This window comes from Falco peregrinus, chromosome Z, assembly GCF_023634155.1.
Source record: "Falco peregrinus isolate bFalPer1 chromosome Z, bFalPer1.pri, whole genome shotgun sequence".
NCBI lineage: Eukaryota > Metazoa > Chordata > Aves > Falconiformes > Falconidae > Falco > Falco peregrinus.
The window spans coordinates 74,062,562-74,080,676 of NC_073739.1; the positions used below are offsets into that span (position 1 = coordinate 74,062,562).

At 58.3% G+C, this 18,115-nt stretch overlaps 3 protein-coding genes across 5 annotated transcripts; 2 read left to right on the forward strand and 1 right to left on the reverse strand.

The window, feature by feature from the left end:
- Positions 1–1,872: 1,872 nt before the first annotated feature.
- On the reverse strand, positions 1,873–5,642 carry LOC106112092 (uncharacterized). Of its 3 annotated transcripts, none has more exons than XM_055791643.1 (8): positions 4,400–5,642; positions 4,212–4,286; positions 4,018–4,095; positions 3,030–3,080; positions 2,915–2,950; positions 2,783–2,827; positions 2,445–2,588; positions 1,873–2,352 (listed from the first exon to the last, which is right to left on the reverse strand). In XM_055791643.1, exons 1-8 carry the CDS (start codon positions 4,734–4,736, stop codon positions 2,015–2,017), a joined length of 1,104 nt encoding a protein of 367 aa, XP_055647618.1. In that variant the 5' UTR covers positions 4,737–5,642; the 3' UTR covers positions 1,873–2,014. The 3 variants fall into 3 exon arrangements, with proteins under 3 accessions (XP_055647618.1, XP_055647617.1, XP_055647619.1); XM_055791642.1 differs by having other exon boundaries at positions 3,030–3,083; XM_055791644.1 differs by lacking the exon at positions 2,445–2,588 and having other exon boundaries at positions 3,030–3,083.
- LOC101917445 (CD209 antigen-like protein E) lies at positions 4,898–9,047 on the forward strand. Its single transcript, XM_055791694.1, has 6 exons — positions 4,898–5,191; positions 6,404–6,521; positions 6,983–7,060; positions 7,683–7,831; positions 8,090–8,193; positions 8,728–9,047. Exons 1-6 carry the CDS (start codon positions 4,898–4,900, stop codon positions 8,921–8,923), a joined length of 939 nt encoding a protein of 312 aa, XP_055647669.1. The 3' UTR covers positions 8,924–9,047.
- Positions 9,048–9,870: 823 nt separating this feature from the next.
- Positions 9,871–13,275, forward strand: LOC114014132 (B-cell differentiation antigen CD72-like). Its single transcript, XM_055791435.1, has 6 exons — positions 9,871–10,092; positions 10,203–10,295; positions 11,110–11,424; positions 11,555–11,703; positions 11,935–12,032; positions 12,277–13,275. The coding sequence occupies exons 1-6, from the start codon at positions 9,948–9,950 to the stop codon at positions 12,398–12,400; spliced, it is 924 nt and encodes a 307-aa protein (XP_055647410.1). The 5' UTR covers positions 9,871–9,947; the 3' UTR covers positions 12,401–13,275.
- The last annotated feature ends 4,840 nt before the right edge of the window (positions 13,276–18,115 follow it).

Sequence of the window (18,115 nt, forward strand, 5' to 3'; positions counted from 1 at the left end):
CCAGGGTTCAGTAAGAGGGTGCCATGGTGTCTCAGGCCTGGAGAGAGGAGGCTGCAGCCTCTGGTGGGAAGCGTGGCAGGATGGCAGGGAGCAAGGCAGGGTGGTGGGGAGTGTAGTACAATGATAAGGGATCACAGCAGGGTGGCGGGGAGCTCAGAGGGATGACAGGTAGCACAGCAGGATAGTGGGGAGCACAGCAGGGTTAGTGGGGTGCATCAGCAACCACAACCCAAAGGTGCCCTCCCATTGCAGCCTCACTGGTTTCAAGCAGCAGGGCTCAGGGAGATCCCACCCTTCTCCTGCCTTCACCCACCCTGATCAGCTCCCAAGGGGGAAAAGCCAGGTCAGAGCTGTGTGCAAGCCCCACTGCTATGAGACCTGGGGCCAGAGCTGCTGGTCAGCAGCCAGCTGCTTTCTGCTCTCTGCTTGGGAGCGTAGAGCAAGGTTTGTACACGGTCATGGGACCATCGTCCCCACCGGCCCTGCTCCTAGCAGCACCTGCAGGCCCTGACTCCCTGCCCACTGAGTCATGGGGACAGTGGGTCTCCACAGCATGGCCAGAGGCACAACCCAGGGTGCGTAGCTGGTGTGGGATGAGGGACAGTGCTGCAACAGGTAATGGGCTTTCCCAGCACTGCTCACCCACGCTTCCCCCCTGCCAGATGCTGTCTGTCTGGGTTGCGATGTTGCTGCTCACTGGTGTCATAGCACCTGCCTGTCTCCTGGCTATCTCACTAGTGGCCCCTGTTGGCCATATCCCTGGCCCCTCTCCATGACCTGGCCACACATGAGGTGCTCCAGCTGGCTGGCATGTGCATCTGAAGGACATGGCATGCCCTGGCAAGCCCCTGGCAGGCAATGTTTCTGGTGGGGCAGGCACCTGAGGCAGCAGTAGGCTGGGGCATTCTGCAGAGAGGGCAGGAGTTCAGAGACATCTTGCTGGAGATCTACAGGGACATGTACTGCAACTTCACCCTGAAGGTCATGCACAGCATCTGAGTAGTGCCAGCCCTGCTACATCCTCAAGATGGATGACAACTGCTTCAACATGGACCACTTGCCCACCTTCCCGGCTAGGCTTGACCTGGCACAGACCAGCCTCTAGGTGGCGTCTCTCTTCTGGGAGAAGCGGCCGGTCACCTGCACATCACCCACCAGCACTCCAGCAATCGCAGTGGCATGGCAGGGCTACTGTCCTGATGTCTAACCACCCTATGCCAGCAGCATTGGCTACATCCTCTCCCTGGATGTGGCCAAGAAGATTCTGAAGGCAGCTGGCATGTCCACCCCATCCCCATGTGGGATCCATGCATCCTGGCGGAGGTGGTGGTTGTCTGAGCAAGAGCCAATGACCACTTTACCAAGCACAATGTGCCATGGCACGTCCGCAACTTATGCTACCTGACAGTGATCCACGTCCTGAGCCCTGGCAGCAGGAGGGGGCTCACCGCAGCATGCTGCAAGTCCATAGCACTGCTTGTGACAGCCCCAGCTCACCTGCTGGAAGTGACCCGCCAAAGACTTGGTGACCAAGGGACCATGGCTGCAGCATGTGCTGTCCCCTCAGCTGCAGAGCTGCCCAGGATGCAGTTTGTGCCTCCTCCCTGCCCTTCCCAGCCCCAGCAGCAGCCTTTCTCCCCTCCCCAGCCCATAAGGCCATTCTCCAGGCTGGGGTCCTGCCCACTCCAGCCAGAGCTGGAAGCTGTCAGGGAGCAGGTAGGGGCACAGAAGGTGTTATCTGCCCCGCAGTGTGCAGCCTGGATGCTTCTTGGAGGCTGTAAATAGCTGAGTTCCCCTTCTGCTCATTTCGGAAGTGAGAAAAGGAACGTCCCTCAGAGAGGTGGAAAGAATCAGTCAATTTTCATCGCTGGTAAAAAAGCTATTTTTAATTTTATTAAAATGTCTCTCTTCTATAAACTTTCGAAAATATCTGGCACCTCTGCTATAAAGACTTGTGCCGCGGCTGTGTAGCGATGTCATTGCCCCTGGGATGGGGGATAGTGGTACTCTCCACTCATGGAGGGGTGCAGCCAGCAGCAGGGGATGCCCGAGGCTCCTCTTTGTGATCTGAGGAGGTGTGGGGAGTGCTGGCAGAGCAAGGCTCCCCAGGGCCACCCTCGAAAAGGGGCACATGAGGGACGTAGTGGCCAAGGGGGCTGGGGTGGGTCTGTGGACGGAGCAGGAGCTGGTGCAAGGTCTCACCCACCTGCACCAGGCTGTGGGAGAGGAGATGGAGATGGGAGACGGTGTCGCTGGCCAGGCTCTCCAGCAGCGCCTGCTGCTGACGTGACGTCTGCAGGATCTGCACCAGCAGCTGCTGGACACTCTGGAGCAAGCCTGCCACGTTGGAACCTGCAGTGAGAGGGGAGTCAGTGGCAGCAAACCCTCACCACAGCTCCGAGAGCCCCCTGTGAGGCTGTCAGGATGCTGCAGGGAGGACCCACCGTGCAGGCTCGTGTCCGATGCCTCCTCACCCTCTGCCAGCTGCTCGCTTATGGCAGCCATCCTGGGGGTGCCCAGGGCAGTGGCAGCCACTGTCAGCACTTGGTTTCCTCTTCCCATACCCAGGGACATCTCACCAGGAAACCCTGCCACAATGGTTTGGCATGGAGGGAGCAACCAGAGTGCTGGAGCCACCCAAGCCCCATGCTCAGCCTGATCCTGCTGCAGAGCTCTGGGACAGCACTGCCTGCAGGAGCCCCTGCCCTCTGTTCCCACAGGCAGGACAGAACAGAGTTGCCCCCTGAAGCAGGAGGACTTGCTCTAAGCCACAGACACTTACCAGGCTTTTGCTCAGCTCCTTCCTGCTTCAGGGCAGTGTGACAGCCTGGAAGGAGAGCAGACAGAGCCTGTGAGCTGCAGCTGCCTCTTGCCCTGGGGCCCACAAACACGGTGGCCTGGGCATGGTACTCACCCAGGAGGGGAAGCAGAGGGAAACAGTGACTGGCATCTGCAATGAGAACCATATTAGACCCTGCTTGCAGGACTGAGGGAGTTTACTGGGCTGAGCGGGGCAAGGAAAGCCTTACGTGGCATGGCAGGGGGAGCAGGCGGCATTCCAGCGATGTGGTCCCCACTGGCTGCTGGGAGAGAGCAGAGGGGAATGATGCACCGTCTGACAGGACCTGTCAGGGGATCACCACCAGCCCCAGGTCTGCCCAGCTTGCCCCGGCCAGCCCCGCAGCCCGACATGCCCTAGCCACAGCTCCACAGCGCCCTGCAGGGCCCCAAAGTGTTTTATGAGCTAGATACAAAAGCAGGAGTCACTCACCCACCACTGCAATGCAGCCACCTCTGGGCTGGAAGGCAGCAGCGGCGTAGCAGCACGCAGCAACGCTACACAACAGATTAGGACTGGAAGTGAAGGAGAATCCCACATCCACTTGAAACTGCAGGGGGAATTTAGGGAGACAGAAGGTAACTACCCAGTGTGGGATGCTGGCCAGGGCGCCCATGCAAACCAGACGCAGGGACATATCCCGCATCACCTCAGTGCCAAAACCCCAGGAAGTGTGCACAGTGAGGGGGTACAGGATCTGCCCTGGGTGGGCTGCAGGGCAGCGGAGCTGCAGGCATCTCTGGCCCTCACACCCAGTCCTAACTCATCCGAAGCTTTATGGTGTTACTAGGGAAGGGGGGAGCCAGGACCTGCCAAAGTAAGGGGAGTCATGCCCTGCAGTGCTGCACAGCTGAGGAGCTCCCTGGGTTGGATTGGGGCCACCGTCCCTTAAAGACCTGGAGCCCCGCAACCTGCCATGGGGCAGCCAGCAGCCTTGCCATGTCCTCACAGAGCTGGGGAGCCCCTCCTGCCCTGTCTCAGCCATCCCCATCCCCTCCATGCTCTGGGGCTGATTTGGAGCCAAAGCCTTGAGAAGGAAGTCCCAACACCCCCATTCAAGAGCATCTTTCCTGAGGCACTTGTGATGGACCCCCGAATCCCCTAAGATCATGCTGGCATGGGCTTGGGCTGGAGCCGTGGCCGTGCAGCCTGGTGCAGCGGGGCAGCCTGGTACTTACCGTTCTCTGTCTTGGCCTTCACACACTGCAGCAGCGGGGACAGCAGTATGCCCGCAGCATCCTCGCCAACATCTTGCTCTGCAGAAGGAGAGTGAGGGGATGCAGAAAAAAGTTTCAATAACTAGGAGACAAGGGATGCCTGCCACCCCACAGCTGGGACAAGCCCCACTCTGGCTGCCTGAGCCCATGGATACCTGGTGATTTGGGTGAGGATGGAGAGCAGGTAGCATGGGCTGACCTGTGCTTCCTGGGGGGCAGCTTCACCAGGTCTAGAGGAAAAGAAAGAGATCAACAGACCCTGGGTGGCCGCCCAGCACGTTTTCCCCCAGTATCCCACATGCCACTGCCCTGCCAAGCCCATCTGCCCATCCCCAGCACTCACCTGGCATCCTCCGCTCCCCGAAGACGGGCTGCCCGGCTGCCTTCCAGATGCTCTTCATGGCTCGGTAGTGTGGGGGCAGACGGGGCGAGTGGTGTCCTGCCCTCCGGCGCTTCTCCCGCTCGGAGTGGAAAGCCTGCTTGAGTGCCTTCCACTTGGACCGGCACTGGGCCACGCTGCGCCTGTATCCGGCTGCCGTCAGCTCCCGGGAGATCTCCCGCCACAGAGCCTCGTTGGGTCGCGACGTGGAGGCCATGAGCAGGGCGGCCTCCCCCGAGCCCCCCACCAGCGCCAGGAGGCTGCTGACCTCCGCCTGCGTCCAGGCTCGCCCGCGGGGCATGCTGCCGGGGCCGAGGCGGGGAGCTCGGGGGAAGCCCGGCCCTGCGCGGGTGGCGAGGCTGGGATGGGCAGGGCTCGGCCGTACGCTCCCGAGGACGCACCGGACCGGGAGTCAGCCGCGCCGGGAGCCGCACCGGCAGCTGCACAGGGAGCCGCCGGGAGATGCACCGGGAGCTACACTGGAAGCCGCGGGCCGTAAGGGGAGCCGCGGCGGGGACCGCCGGGAGCCGCACCGGCGGTCGCACCGTCAACCGCACGGAGTGTTTCTACGCTGCGCCGGGCGCCGCGCCCGGAGCTGCCGGGAGTCGCCGGGAGCAGCAACGAGCATGTGCAGGCCAAGGAGGCGCCGCTGGGAAACGTAGTCCTGGCCGCGCCACCCGCCACGGTCCCGATCACCCGCCGGACCACCCTCAGGCATCGCCGCCCCTGCCCGCCCAGCCCCGCCGCAGCGGTGCGGTACGCGGTGCGGCGGGGAGCCCGGGCCAGGGCTACCCCGGGGGTGCTGGGCACTCACCCACCACTGCCCAGGGCACGGCAGGGGTGGCTGTCCTGGCAGCCCCCACGGCTCGAGGAGGGGAAGAAGCAGCCCAGCCCCCTCGCGCCCACGGCGCTTTCCAGGGCTGAGATGCAGCTGCAGCCCCATGCAAAAAAGGCAGCAGAAACCACACCGGGGCAAGCCCCCACACGGTGCCCTGTGCCCTGCTCCCCCAGGATGCCCGGGTCCCCCCCACAGTCCCTAGGGCAGCTCTGCTGAGCACCGAGGGGTCGGGGCAGCCTCGACGTTGCAGAGGGGGTTGGACTAGATGACTTCTGAAGGTCCTTTCCAGCCCAAACCATTCTGTGACTGTGACACGGCCACCCGGGCCAGCCCTGGCCTCACTGCTCGCTGCCCCGAAGCCGGGGGCAGGGGGCTCCCTCGTGCCAGGAATGCCTGGGCGGCAGCCTCACCGGGGCTCCCCCTTGCCCCACCACTGCTGTGAGTGCTGTGACGCCCCCAGGGTTCTGGCCCAGGTGGTGCCTCTGGGGACCCTACCGGGAAGTGACACTTTCCATTTCGTATCATACCCGGCTGCCTAAGGGAGCTAGGAGGGTGTTGCTGCTTCCCTGTGGGACGAAGAGCGAGACACTGAGGAGGGGATGGAAGAGAGGGTCATGTACGCTGATCTGCGCTTGCCCCCCCCACCAGGTAATTATACGCTGCTCCCTGCCCCTGGCACCCCAGCACTCCTGGCCCCTGGCACCCCATCTCTCCCAGCTGGTTTCCTGCGCTCCTGCAGCCCCTTGCCCTCCACAGGGCCATGGCCCCAGCCCTGCTCCCCACCTCCCTTCTTTTGGGTATCCTCTCCCAGACAGGTCCTCTCCACTCCTGTTGCAGACTGCCTGCTCTCAGGGTGTGGGGCAGTAGGGGCTCAAGGGCAGGGGATGCTCACTGCACCCCAGTGCCACAGTGCGCACAGGGACCCCCTGCTCTGCTTCCCCCACCTGGTGCTAAGCACAGTTTGCAGGAAGACAACTTCTAGGAGGGTCAGGGTGCTGCAAAGAGGCTCTCCCTGAGTTTTCCTGGGCTCCCCCTCTGTCTTCTGGGATCCTTCCTGGGGCTCACAGACCTTTCTTGGCTGGGGAGTCCCCACTGCTCCACCAAGCCCCCAGGGCCCGTGTTAACTCCCTCTCTCAGCTCCTCAGCAGCCGGTGCGGCTGCCCTGGTGCTGGGCAGCCCTCAGCCTGGCTCTCCTCTCGCTGCTGCTCCTGCTGGCACAAGTCATTGTCACCAGTCTGAGCTTCCACAGTGAGTACCTGCTTATGCCTGGACCTCTCCGGCTGGGGTCTTGGCGTCAGGGTTGGCATGATGGGGCCTGTGTACCAACAGAGCTGCAGCTTGCCTGTGGAGCTGGGCCCTCCTTCCTGGGGCTGAGGGCATTGCGGGTTCTGGGGCAAGCAGGAAAACTAGTGAGGCAAGACCTCATCTGGCTGGCTGGGAGAGGAAGCGTGGGTTTGGAGACAGTGCTGGGGCATCCCACTCCATCACATGGCAATGAAATGAAGACAGGTGGGAGAGCACTGACACTGAAATCAAAACTGAAAGGCAGAAACACTTTCCCCGGCAGCTTGTTGTATGATGGGCTCCCAAGCACAACAAAAGCCACAAGGACCTTGGTGGGCTTGGCTGGCAGGTCACCTAAAGGGGAGGATGCCCTCAGCTGCAGGGGCCCAGGGTTAGCAGGGACACTCCTGTGCTCCTCTTTGTAGATTTACAGCAGGCAAGCTGCACCCATGGTCCCTGGAGCATGGACAAGAGTCCCAGCTACGGGCAACAGACGCTGCAAGGTAGGAGGCTTCTGGATGAGTTTGGAGACAGGATGTCTGCTCCTTTCAAGAGGCAGGATCTGTCCCTGCTCTAGAATGTGCCCCCCTTCAAGTCTTCCTTCACCCTTGCTGCCTGTCCTCTGGCCCACAGCATGGAGAGCTGCCCCAGTGCTGCTGAACAGCTACACCCTGGTGTGGTTCAGCATCACCTGGGCATGGCACCAGCACCAGGCTTATGGCTGCCATGAGCATCCGTGTGCCAGAAGGCATCAGGCACTCTCTTTTGAACAGTCTCTGGTGAAGTTGAAATTTTAACTGCATTCCCACTGTTTTGCAAATGGTGTTTGTATCACGTCCCCAAACATGGATGGTTGACTCACCTGCCAGATGCCAGCACCTTCATGTAACCAGCCCATCTCCCCTGGGGCTCCTGCTGGGGAGCTGGGGCTGGGATGTGGGAGCTGGGCTCCAGAGAAAAGGCAAGCGGAGGGCCCTTTCCGCAGTAACCATAGGAGTACACTGGGTTGGTTGGTACCCTGGCTGCCCCTTGTCACCCTCCTGTCCCTTGGGCTGAGGGCTGGTGGCAGCCCCTGCTGGCTGCCCCATCCTGGCTGCTCTTGCAGACTGTGTTTCTGATGTGCAGGGCGATGCCAGTTCTGCCCAGCTGGCTGGCTCTGGGATGCAGGGCAGTGCTACTACTTCTCCTCTGCCAAAAAGAGCTGGGAGCAGAGCAGAGAGGAATGCTGCTCCAGAGGGGCACAGCTGGTCATCATCCGAGCCAACACCACCCTGGTGAGTGCACCCAGCTTGGCCTGTCCAGCTCCCTGCAGGCATTGGGCTCTGCTGGTGACCACTTCAAGGTCCTTGAGCAGTTATTCAGCCATCGCCAGCCCCATCTCAGCTCCCTGACTCTGAGCCATGTGTCCAAAGACCAGCCAAGCCTCCAGGCAGGGAGCTGGCGATGCTGTGCCCATACTGTGCAGACCCCATCATGTAGTTGCAGACGGACATCCCCCCAAAGGAGCTCATCAATGTCCTCTCCTCTGCTAGGCTTTCCTGATGCGCACAGCCAACATGGAGGTCTTCCACGTGGGGCTGAAACGGGATGGCCCCAGGTCTGACTGGAAGTGGCTGGATGGCACCCCACTGAAAGGGTGAGGCTGTCAACTTCTCCCCAGCCAGGGATGCTGAGGGTCCAGCATCAGGGCTCGGGGAGATGACAGGGGAACAGGCAGCCCACTGGCATGCAGGGATGTGCTCCACGTTTTGCCCACGTCTCATTTTTCCAGGGCTGCACTGGGGCATTTTAGGGAAGGGGAGAGAAGACTGCAGGGGCCTGACCCTGGTGCCCACACCCTGCCTGGGTGAGGTGCTGGGGTGGTCCCCCAAAAGCAGGTTTGCAGAAAGGGACTTTGCTTGGTGCAGCTGGAGCTGACCCCTGCTAGGAGGGACCTGGGGGTGCTGTGTGCGTGATGAGGCTGGGGGCTGCATGTCAAACAGGCAGGGGTAGGGTGGGGGGCAATTAGAGCATATATCCTAATTAGGAGGGGGGTGGCAGGGAACAGTGGTCCATGGAGAGGGTGAACTTTGCCCTCACAGCATCTCTGCGCAGCCTCTGGTCCCTGGCTGGAGGAGCTGCTGATGTGATGACTCCAGCCTTTCCTGCCCAGCTCACTCTCTCCCTTCAGGCTCTTCCCAATCCGGCGTTCCACCAGCTCCTTCCTGGCCTGCGGGAGAGTGTCAGGCTTGGGGCTGTCGGGTGGTCTGTGTGGGGAAGCCCTCGGCTGGGTCTGTGCGAGGAGTGCAGCCACCCTGCAGTGGCTCCGGTCCTCGCCCCCTGCCTTCTTCTGGGGAAACACCACCTACATCTGTGCAGGGCTCTGATGACCGTGAGGACCTCCAGTGTGTCCCTCCACCCTGTTTCCTGCCTAGCCTCAGTGCATGGGCATCCCTGGGCACCACTGCTTCCTCAGTCAGACCTCTTTATCCCACTGGATCTATGCCAATAAACTCTGGCGCCTGGATGCTGTGATTGGTTTTGGGGGATGAGGGTGGTGGGATGGAGGTGCATCTTCCCGCTCACTGGGGGGGTCATGTTGCTGCCTAGTGGGAAACTGCAGCTGCTGCGGCACTGAAGGAAGTGGCCAGAAGCCAGCATCTACCCAAGCGACCTCACGGCCTCATGGCAGTGTGGAGCAGCTCCTGTGTAGGCTGGAGCAGGTCCCCCACAAAGCTCTGGGTTTTCTGATCATGGCGGATGCCTGGGGTTTATGCTTCTCAGGAAAGGCAGCTGAGAGGTGATCCTTTATCTCCCTGGTCCCACAGAGGGCTTGGGCTAGGTGACAGCTTTTGTCCTGGTGCCTGCCGAGTCTGAGGAAGTCACCAAAAGTGCCCTCATTTTGTTTTGAGGCTGGGTGATTTGCCAGAGCCTAAAAGGCCTGCTCAGGCTTGGCTTGGGAGGGTTTGGTTCTGGGGGCTGTTACGGTTTCATTATAGACCACCTGGGTCGTGCCAGCAGCAGGCAGCTCTGCATGGATGAACCTGGAAGTCCTTCCTGGCATGAGTGGAGGACCAAGCACCTACCGTGACAGCATCCTGTCTCCCGAGCAGGGGATGGGATGGGGAAGGTGATGCATGGGGCAGCATGGCCCTGCTGTGGGCGGTACATGGGGTTTCTTGGGGCTCATTGCAGCCTGGGGAGGTGGGTGCGGAGTGTGCTGCCCAGGATGGAGTTCATTCACCCACCACCCCCACAAAGCACAGTGGCCTCAGAAATAAACCCACGTTTTACAAATAAAGCAACTACTTCTGCTTTTCTGCATGCAAAGGAGTGGCTCCACCCCATGGAGTCTTGGCCACAGCCTGCGCCATCAGACTACTGCTGCTGCCTGGGGCAGCACCCACCCGCATGGCCCAGAGCGTGGTCTACGCCGACCTGAAGTTTGCCATGGCCCCCCCACTCACCTCCCCCACCTGCCACGCAGCCCCCGATGAGGATGACAGCCCCTATGAGAACGTGCCGCCGGCACCGGTGCCCGTGGCACCCAGCCCAGGTGAGGCCCCGGCCGCGGCCACCACTGCGGGGGTGCCCTGGTGCAGAGTGGGCACCGGGTGGCGGCTGTGGCACCGTGCGGTGATGCCCATGGGCACGCATCTCTTGCAGGGCGCCGGCCCCGGCATTGGCGTGTCGCTGTGAGGCTGCTGGCAGCCAGCCTGCTGCTGCTGGTGGCCACCGTGGTGGCCCTGGGGACTTGCTGTGAGTCAGGGTGAGGGCCGCGGGGTGGGGGGGTGGCCAGGGAGGGGGGCACTGGGAGTGGGTTGGGCAAGGGCCAGGCTGCTGGGGGGTTGTCTAGCCTGGGGGTGCTGGAGCTGGTGGTCGAGGGGCAGCACCGCTGCTTGCTTGGCTGCCCGGAGCTGCCCTCCAATTGCCTGCACTGCTTCCCACTGCTTCCCACTGCTTCCCACTGCTTCCCACTACCTCCCACTGCCTCCCACTGCTTCCCACTGCCCCCACTACCCCCCACTGCTTCCCACTACCCCCCACTGCTTCCCACTGCTTCCCACTGCTTCCCACTGCTTCCCACTACCTCCCACTGCTTCCCACTGGCTCCCACTGCTTTCCACTGCTTCCCACTGCTTCCCATTGCCTTCCCACTGCCTCCCATTCCTTCCCACTGCTTCCCACTGCCTCCCACTGCCTCCCACTGCTTCCCACTGCTTCCCACTGCTTCCCACTGCCTCACATTCCTTCCCACTGCTTCCCACTGCCTCCCACTGCTTCCCACTGTGTCCCATTGCCCCCCACTGCTTCCCATTGCTTCCCACTGCCTCCCATTGCTTCCCACTGCCTCCCACTGCTTCCCACTGCCTCACATTTCCTCCCTTCCTGTTGCCACCGCTGGGACTACCTTTCCCATCCCACTGGCACCCCCAGGACAGTCTCTGCCCACAGGCTGAACACTCTTATCCCACTCTCCCTTGCAAGGGCCATGCCTTGAGCAGGGTCAGCCCACGTGGCCCTGCCCGGGCTGTCCCATCGCTGTGCCCCAGCTCACCCCCGCTGTCCCCAGACTGGCAGGTCACCCACAGCCTGCAGGACGCCTCCCGGAAGCACGCGGCCGAGCGGGGCCGCCTCTCGCAGGAGGTGAGGGCACGGGAGCAGAGCCTGGAGCAGATGCGGCTGGAGCTGGCGTGGGCCATGGCAGAGCTGCAGCGAGCGTGGCGGGAGGGCAACAGCAGCCGGCAGGAGCTGGGCAACCTGAACGTCAAGCTGGGGCACACCAGGCAGGAGCTGGCTGTGCTGCAGGAGGAGATGCAGGAGGTGCAGGGGGAGCTCAGGGCCAGCAAGAGTACTGTGAGCAGCCTGCGTGCCTGCGTGAATACAGGTAGGGCCATGGTGGGGTTGGGGGGACAGGCAGTGATGCTGCCGGGGGGATGTGGGGGCTGGTCACAGCCAGGCTGGCCTCCTGAGCACCCGTGGGAGGGCGAGTGCCTGAGCTGTGCCCCTGCCCCCAGATTGCTGCCCCTCAGGCTGGGTGCTCTACAGGGGCAAGTGCCTCTTCATCTCGATGAGCAGGAAGACGTGGTGGGAAAGCCGTCATGACTGCAGAATGAAATCTGCTCAGCTGCTGGTCCAAGGCAACTGGCCAACCTGGACACTGCCGGTACAGAGCCGGGGGGCTGCAGCACCCCAGGGGGCTGTGGGCAATGGTGGGGCTGGGCAGAACCCCGTGGCGCCAGTGGCATGGCAGCTGTGGACATGCTGAGGTGGCAGCGCAAGCCCTGGGTGCCCGTCCCAGCAGCCTGCGGGGAGGGCATAGCTGGCCCCGTGGCTCCTGGGAACCAGGTGGGCACTGGCCATGGGGCAGGTGCTTGACAGCTTCTCTTGTCCCCAGCAATTTTTGGTGATGAGTGATGACACATACTGGATTGCAGAGAGAGATCAAAATCCTCATAATAAACATGAGGGGTGGGATACAGATCTGTATAAAGGGTAAGTTGTTCCATCTTGGCCACCTGCACCTCTCCCACCTTCACCAGCCAGGCATAGCGGTGCTGGGCAGAGTGCGACTCTCTGTCCCAGATATGGGGCTGATGCTTGGTCATGGGCAGTGCTCTGGCCTTCCTGCCCAGGCTAAGGGGCCCTGGGACTACAGCTATGTGGCAGATACCACAGGCTGGCATCATGCTGGGAGCATAGTGGTGGCATGTCTCACATGCTCCTTCCCTTCTAGGAGAAGTTGGCCCAAGACTTGTGCAAGAATATTGTTTAACAGGATGAGCTACTCCAACTGCTTAAACAATTTTTCATGGATCTGTGAAAAGCCCCCAGATCTGAGCAGCCCATTGGAGACCCTCTAGCCTATCCCAGCCAAGCGGATAACTGAGACCCCCTTTCCACTGCAGAACTGAAGAACAGGAGCTGGGGGTGCACAGCAAAGTCACCCTTTCCTTCCTACACAGCTGCTTACGTGTGCACCATTGCCTCAACCGCATTGCAGAGCTCTGGGGATACAGGTTGTGAAATAAGGTGCCTGCCTTTCAAAACAAGAATTATTGAAAAAAGACTGTGTTTCTGTGTTCCACATTCATGCCCATGCTTACATCCCCATCCCCTGCCCTCCAGCCCCAGCTCCCATAACCCAAGAAGGGGACACCAGTACCCAACCCTGATTACCTCTGCTGCCTTCCACTGAGGCTGGTTTGGGAGGTGTCTTTTGCGTGCTGTGAAGCTGGGTATGATAGTACCACTAGTGTCCCCCTCAGGGAGTCCTTTGTTTTTACTGGCTGTCCCTTGCCTCTGTCACTGGCTGCTGCTGGCCTCTGTCCTTCCCTTTTTTTCCTCCCTCCATGACCTGCCAGCGGCCACAGCCTGTCCCAGAGCTGAGCTTTGTTCTTCCAGACAAAGAAGAACCTTGATCCCAGGAAGAAGCAGCAGCATGTCGTCCTTAGCATGTGATGGTCCAGGCTTGGGAAGGACATGCTGGTTGTCATGAATGAGTGGTTTAGCTTGCTTAAAGAATCACCATCCAAGGTGTTAGCAAACATAGTTTTAACATGAATTTGTAGGAGTGCAACTTCACAAAGTTTGATGTCAAGGTTCACTCTATTACTCATTACATGGATGAAACAGACAATGGAAAATTGAGTTAGAATCAAGCTAGAATGATTTACACGGAGACAGGAGACACGAAAGAATAAAGGAGACCCTGCCACTGCATCTTGCTTTCTAAACTCCCGACAGAGTTTAGGTGTGGCTAGGTCTAATCTTAATCTCAGGCTTGGTCAACAGGTTGTGTCTAATGGAAGAAATATGAAGAGTAAGAAAATCTTTCTAGAGTCATGAGGTTCAGTGAGGAGCCCCTTGTTTTCTAAACTCCTGACAGAGTTTAGGTGTGGGTAGGTCTAGTCTTCGTCTCAGACTTGGACAATGGTTTATATCTAAAGGATGTCTAAGGTTTTATCACAGTTTTGTGGTGGATCATAAGATTTTTAGCAGCACTTAATCATCAACTGATTTAACATATACAAAGTGAGATCAGTAATATTTACTTCAATATACAACAGTGACTTAATTATGGATCCGTGACGGTAATATTTATATTATATTTGCTATGAGGTATCTGAATCAATTCACACACAAAGACACAAAGGAATAGATGTATAGGTTTATATATGTAAATGTACAAAGGTATACCTGTTAAGAGTTCCCCCGGAGTTCAGCGATACACGTTGAAACTTGGCGTTTCTCAGTGGGCAAAGGGCTGAGCCTCAAGGAGCGGGGCTTTCAGCTCAGGCCCTGCCACCAGCTTTCGACAGCGGTGCTCCAAATTTCACAGACTTGGGAGTTTGCGAGCTCCGAGAGGCGTCCCACTCGGAGGGGGATGCTGGTCACAGCCCACTGCAGTGCAGGAGAGTTCAAAGGGCCTTACTTAGCACCACTGTTTATAGCGTCGCAAGACGATTGGCTTTAGTCATCTGTAAATTTCCATTCTGGCCACCACCAGGCTGGTAATTTTTCAAAATTCCAGTAACAATGGTACCATTCCGCTCAGCCTACAATTCAGGTAAGGACAGTTCCAAGGCCATTAGGGGATGATCGATTACCCCTGCTCTTGTTTCCCACCTTGGCCAGACAACAGGAGTTCCTGATAGTCAGGGCCACTCCCCATCTCAGCCATGCAAGAATTGCTGATACCATCATGGGATGCTCAACTGCCTGACTCATTACACAAAGGCCAAGGCATAATGGGGGTTCCTGAGAGCAGCCCAGGGGAGTGAGAGGAAATGCATCGCCACATAGTGCATGAGGAAAGCCAGACAGGATTTACCAAGGGCAAATGATGCCTGTCTGACCTGCCTGCTGCTGTGGGAACACTGGGCTATGGATGAGGGGAGAGTAATGGGGGCTGTTTATCATGGGCCTTTGAGGTCTGGGATATGGCTTCCCATGGTCTCCTTGCTGGCAGAGCAGGGACATGTGCCCAGGAGAAGAGGAGAAGAAGGTGGGTGGAAACCTGGGTAGTGGGAGGGCTGCAGGAGGGTGTCAGTGACATCCTTGTCCAGCTGGTAACATCCCAGCAGGGTTGATCCTGGGGCTGATGCTTCTTGGATCCTTCACCAGCGCCCTGGATGATGGGATGGGGATGGCCTCAGTCAGCTGCTGGGCATACAAAACTGGGCAGTAGTGGGTATACTGGAGGGATTGTCTGGTGTCCAGAGAGGCCTGGAGATACTGGGTGACGGAAGCCTGCTGATATTGGATGAAGGAAAGGACGATTCCTGCAGCTGGGAAGGAAGAAGGAACCCGATGTGTCAAGATGGGCAAGCAAGCAGCTGTGCTGAAGAGGCCTGGGGAACCCAGAAAACAGAGGCTGGGCAGGAATTAGCAGTGTCCTTGTGGTGGCAGAGCCCAATGACACAGTGGGCAGTGGTGGCTGGAGCTCAGGGTTCCAGAGACAGGGAGCCTACTTCTCTGCAGGCACCAGGGAGACCATGTCTGGGGTCCCCAGGACCAGCCAAATGTAGCAAATTCTTATTTCACATGGTATCTGAGCTTACAGGGGACCTCCTGCGATTCTGTCCCAGCCTTGCCATGCCATGGGCTGACCCCACCACCCTCCTTATGACCTTCTCTCCCAGAAGCTGCCCACATCCAGCTTAGCAAAGTAGTCCCCACTTCATCCCCCTCTCTGCAGAAACACTGAAATGCTGCCCCTGGACCTCCCCCGCCCCCAGAGAGGTCGGGGACAGGGCCCTCTCCTTGCTCACCTGGCATTTCGGGTCCCACCACGGTCTTAGCGATCAGGGGTCTCGGCTTTTGTTTGTGTTCCTAAGCCTCCGCAGTGCTCACCCCTCTCTCCCACTGTCTTAAGGCTCATCACTGAACCCCCATTTCCAACTGTGGCCTAAGGGCTCCCTCATTTGACTTCTATGATCTCAGGGATCTTCATTGCACCCCCATTTCCCCCACTGGGGGAATAAGGTCTCCCTTATTCACCCCCAATGGTCTCAGGGTTCTTCATTGCACCCCCTTTCCCTCATGGCCTAAGGGGTCCCTCATTCACCCCTGTGATGGGTTGACTGTGGCTGGATGTCATTTGCCCACCAAGCTGCTCTATCACTCGCCTCCTCAGCAGAATGGCGTGAGGGAGAAAATAAGGTGAAAAAAACCCAAATTGTGGGTCAAGGTAAAGGCAGTTTAATGAAAGCAAAAGCAAAAGTTATGCAAGATCCTGCCCACCCCCAGCCTGCTGGTGAGGGGGGAATGTTGGAGGGACAGCCCAGATGCTGTGTGAGTGCTGCTCAGCAGTAGCCCAAACACCGGTGTGTTGTCACCACCTTTCTCACTACCAACACAAGCACAGCACTATGAGGGCTGCTGGGGGGCTCAGTCAGACTCAGTACAATCTCCACCCCTTATTCCATACCGTTTGTGTCATGCTTAGGTCTCACATAACTTAGTACATATATGTATGTATCTTTTAATCATTCCATTGTATTTAATTCTCATTACTGCAACTCCTTACCAACAGTTACAACTTAAACTACATACCTAAACTATCTTTATACCCAACATACAGATTTATACATTCTCACTACTATCCCTTGTCCTTTAACAGATAGATATTACCCTTCTGTTCCATGATCTTCCCCTACTCCTTCAGGTGTGCACAAGAGGCTATGGCTTGAGCCCCATCTGTCAAGGTGGGCACTCAGGACAGCAGAAGCAGTATGTTTGATTGCTGGGCACCAGTACCAGCTTGGTTTGGGTCATTATTGCACTCGTCTGGTTCCTTGTGAATCTCAGTCTTTGTTGGTTCAGGTCATTCCTGCTACATTACTTGCTATAACATGCAGCTCACACCACAGATTATTTCCCCTCCCCCCCCCAAGGTTAAATCTCCTTGAAGCACACAACAGGTCTGCCAATCCTTCCTCATTACCCACCAAGCACACCCAGGTCCTTGAGTGAAGACAATCCCATAAATGGGTTTGCCTTTTCCCATGGGAGAAGCAGCTCACACGACCTTCCCCAGCCACTTCCCTGTGTGCACTACGGGGACCTTATCACCTCCCATGGTATGTAGGGGTTTTGCCTGGGCAGGACAGTTAGCAAATCCTCTGGTGCTAATCAGCCAAGCGGCTTCAGCTAAATTTATATCCCAGTGCTTCCATGCCGCATTGTCCAATGCTCTCAGCATAGTCTTCAGCAGTCCATTACATCTCTCAGACTTTCCAGAGGCTTGTGGGTGACAGGGAAGTGACACACCTGCTCAATGCCATGTTTCTTTGACCATGAGTTTATATGGTTATTTTGTAAATGAGTCCCATTATCTGTTACAACTTTTTCTGGGCTACCATGTTGCCACAAAATTTGTCTTTCAGGGCCTAAGATGGTGTTTCAGGCAGTGGCATGGTTACAGGGCATGTTTGTAGTGACCCAGTAGTTGCTTCCACCATGGTGACTATGCAGTGGTTGCCTTGGTGTGTCCGTGGCAGTACCCTATCCTAAGGCAGCCTGTGCCAAGGATGCAAGGGCCCTCTGGGCCGGTCACAGCGGAGCGCTTTTCCCTCTTGTCCCCTGTCATGCTCTCCTCAGCCTCCAATGAAGGCAATACTTGGCACCCCCGTCACTCTAGAGATCCAGATGGGTTTTGTGCACCAGCATACACTGCGCACCAGTGGCTACCAAAGCCTTATACTTCTGTGGCTCTGATGTGCCAGGCCATCGAATCCACATGGCCCAGTATACCCGGTCACCCCTTTCCTCCACCTGCCTGAAGGCAGGGACCCTCCATTCCTGTTCCTGCTCAGAGTACTCACTGTCTGACCCTTGCAGTGCCGGACCAGAAGTCCCCTCACCAGGATCAGGAGAGCTGACCTCAGTTCTTCTGTGTCTGGCAGACCGTTGATTGCCTTCTTGTGTCTCTGCAGCCACTGTGCCGACAGCTCTCGTGGGTGACCCCTTCTTAACAGCTGTCTTCCCTCTCGGTTCATTAACACAGGCTTCCCGCTTAAAGGTGGGTTCACCATCCCACCTCCTCATGTCCTCTCCTGCTCACGCAGGCAGAACCACAGTGCACCGTGCGGCACGTGCCTGGGGCTCCCTTTCCCTCTGGTTGGGGCAGCAGAGCACGCGTTTCTTGGGGCGCCCCTGACAGCCAAGGTGCTGGCCTGTAGGGATGAGGGAGCGCAGAGATGTTCTTCCAAGTTTTGGAGCCAAGAAGACAGTTTCTCCACAGCTGGTGTACCCATATCCAGGCAATACATTGCTGCCAAGCTGTTAGAATGTGATATCGGGGCACTTTGAATCACCTTCCTCACATGGCCCGTGTGCACAGGACATCCTCTGGATCTTTGGAGACCTCCTCATCGTCTAGATCGTTGTAGATGGCTGCTAGTACTGCTAGTTCCCTCAGGTACTGGATGCCTTCATGTGCAGTAGTCCACTTTCCTGGGGAGTTCGTGAGAGCTTCCTTGAATGGATCTCTCGCCCTCACACCTGAAAGGAGCTGTCTCCAGAGACTGCAGATTGCTGCCTCTTTTCCAATGCTTCTCCCGGATCCTCAGGTT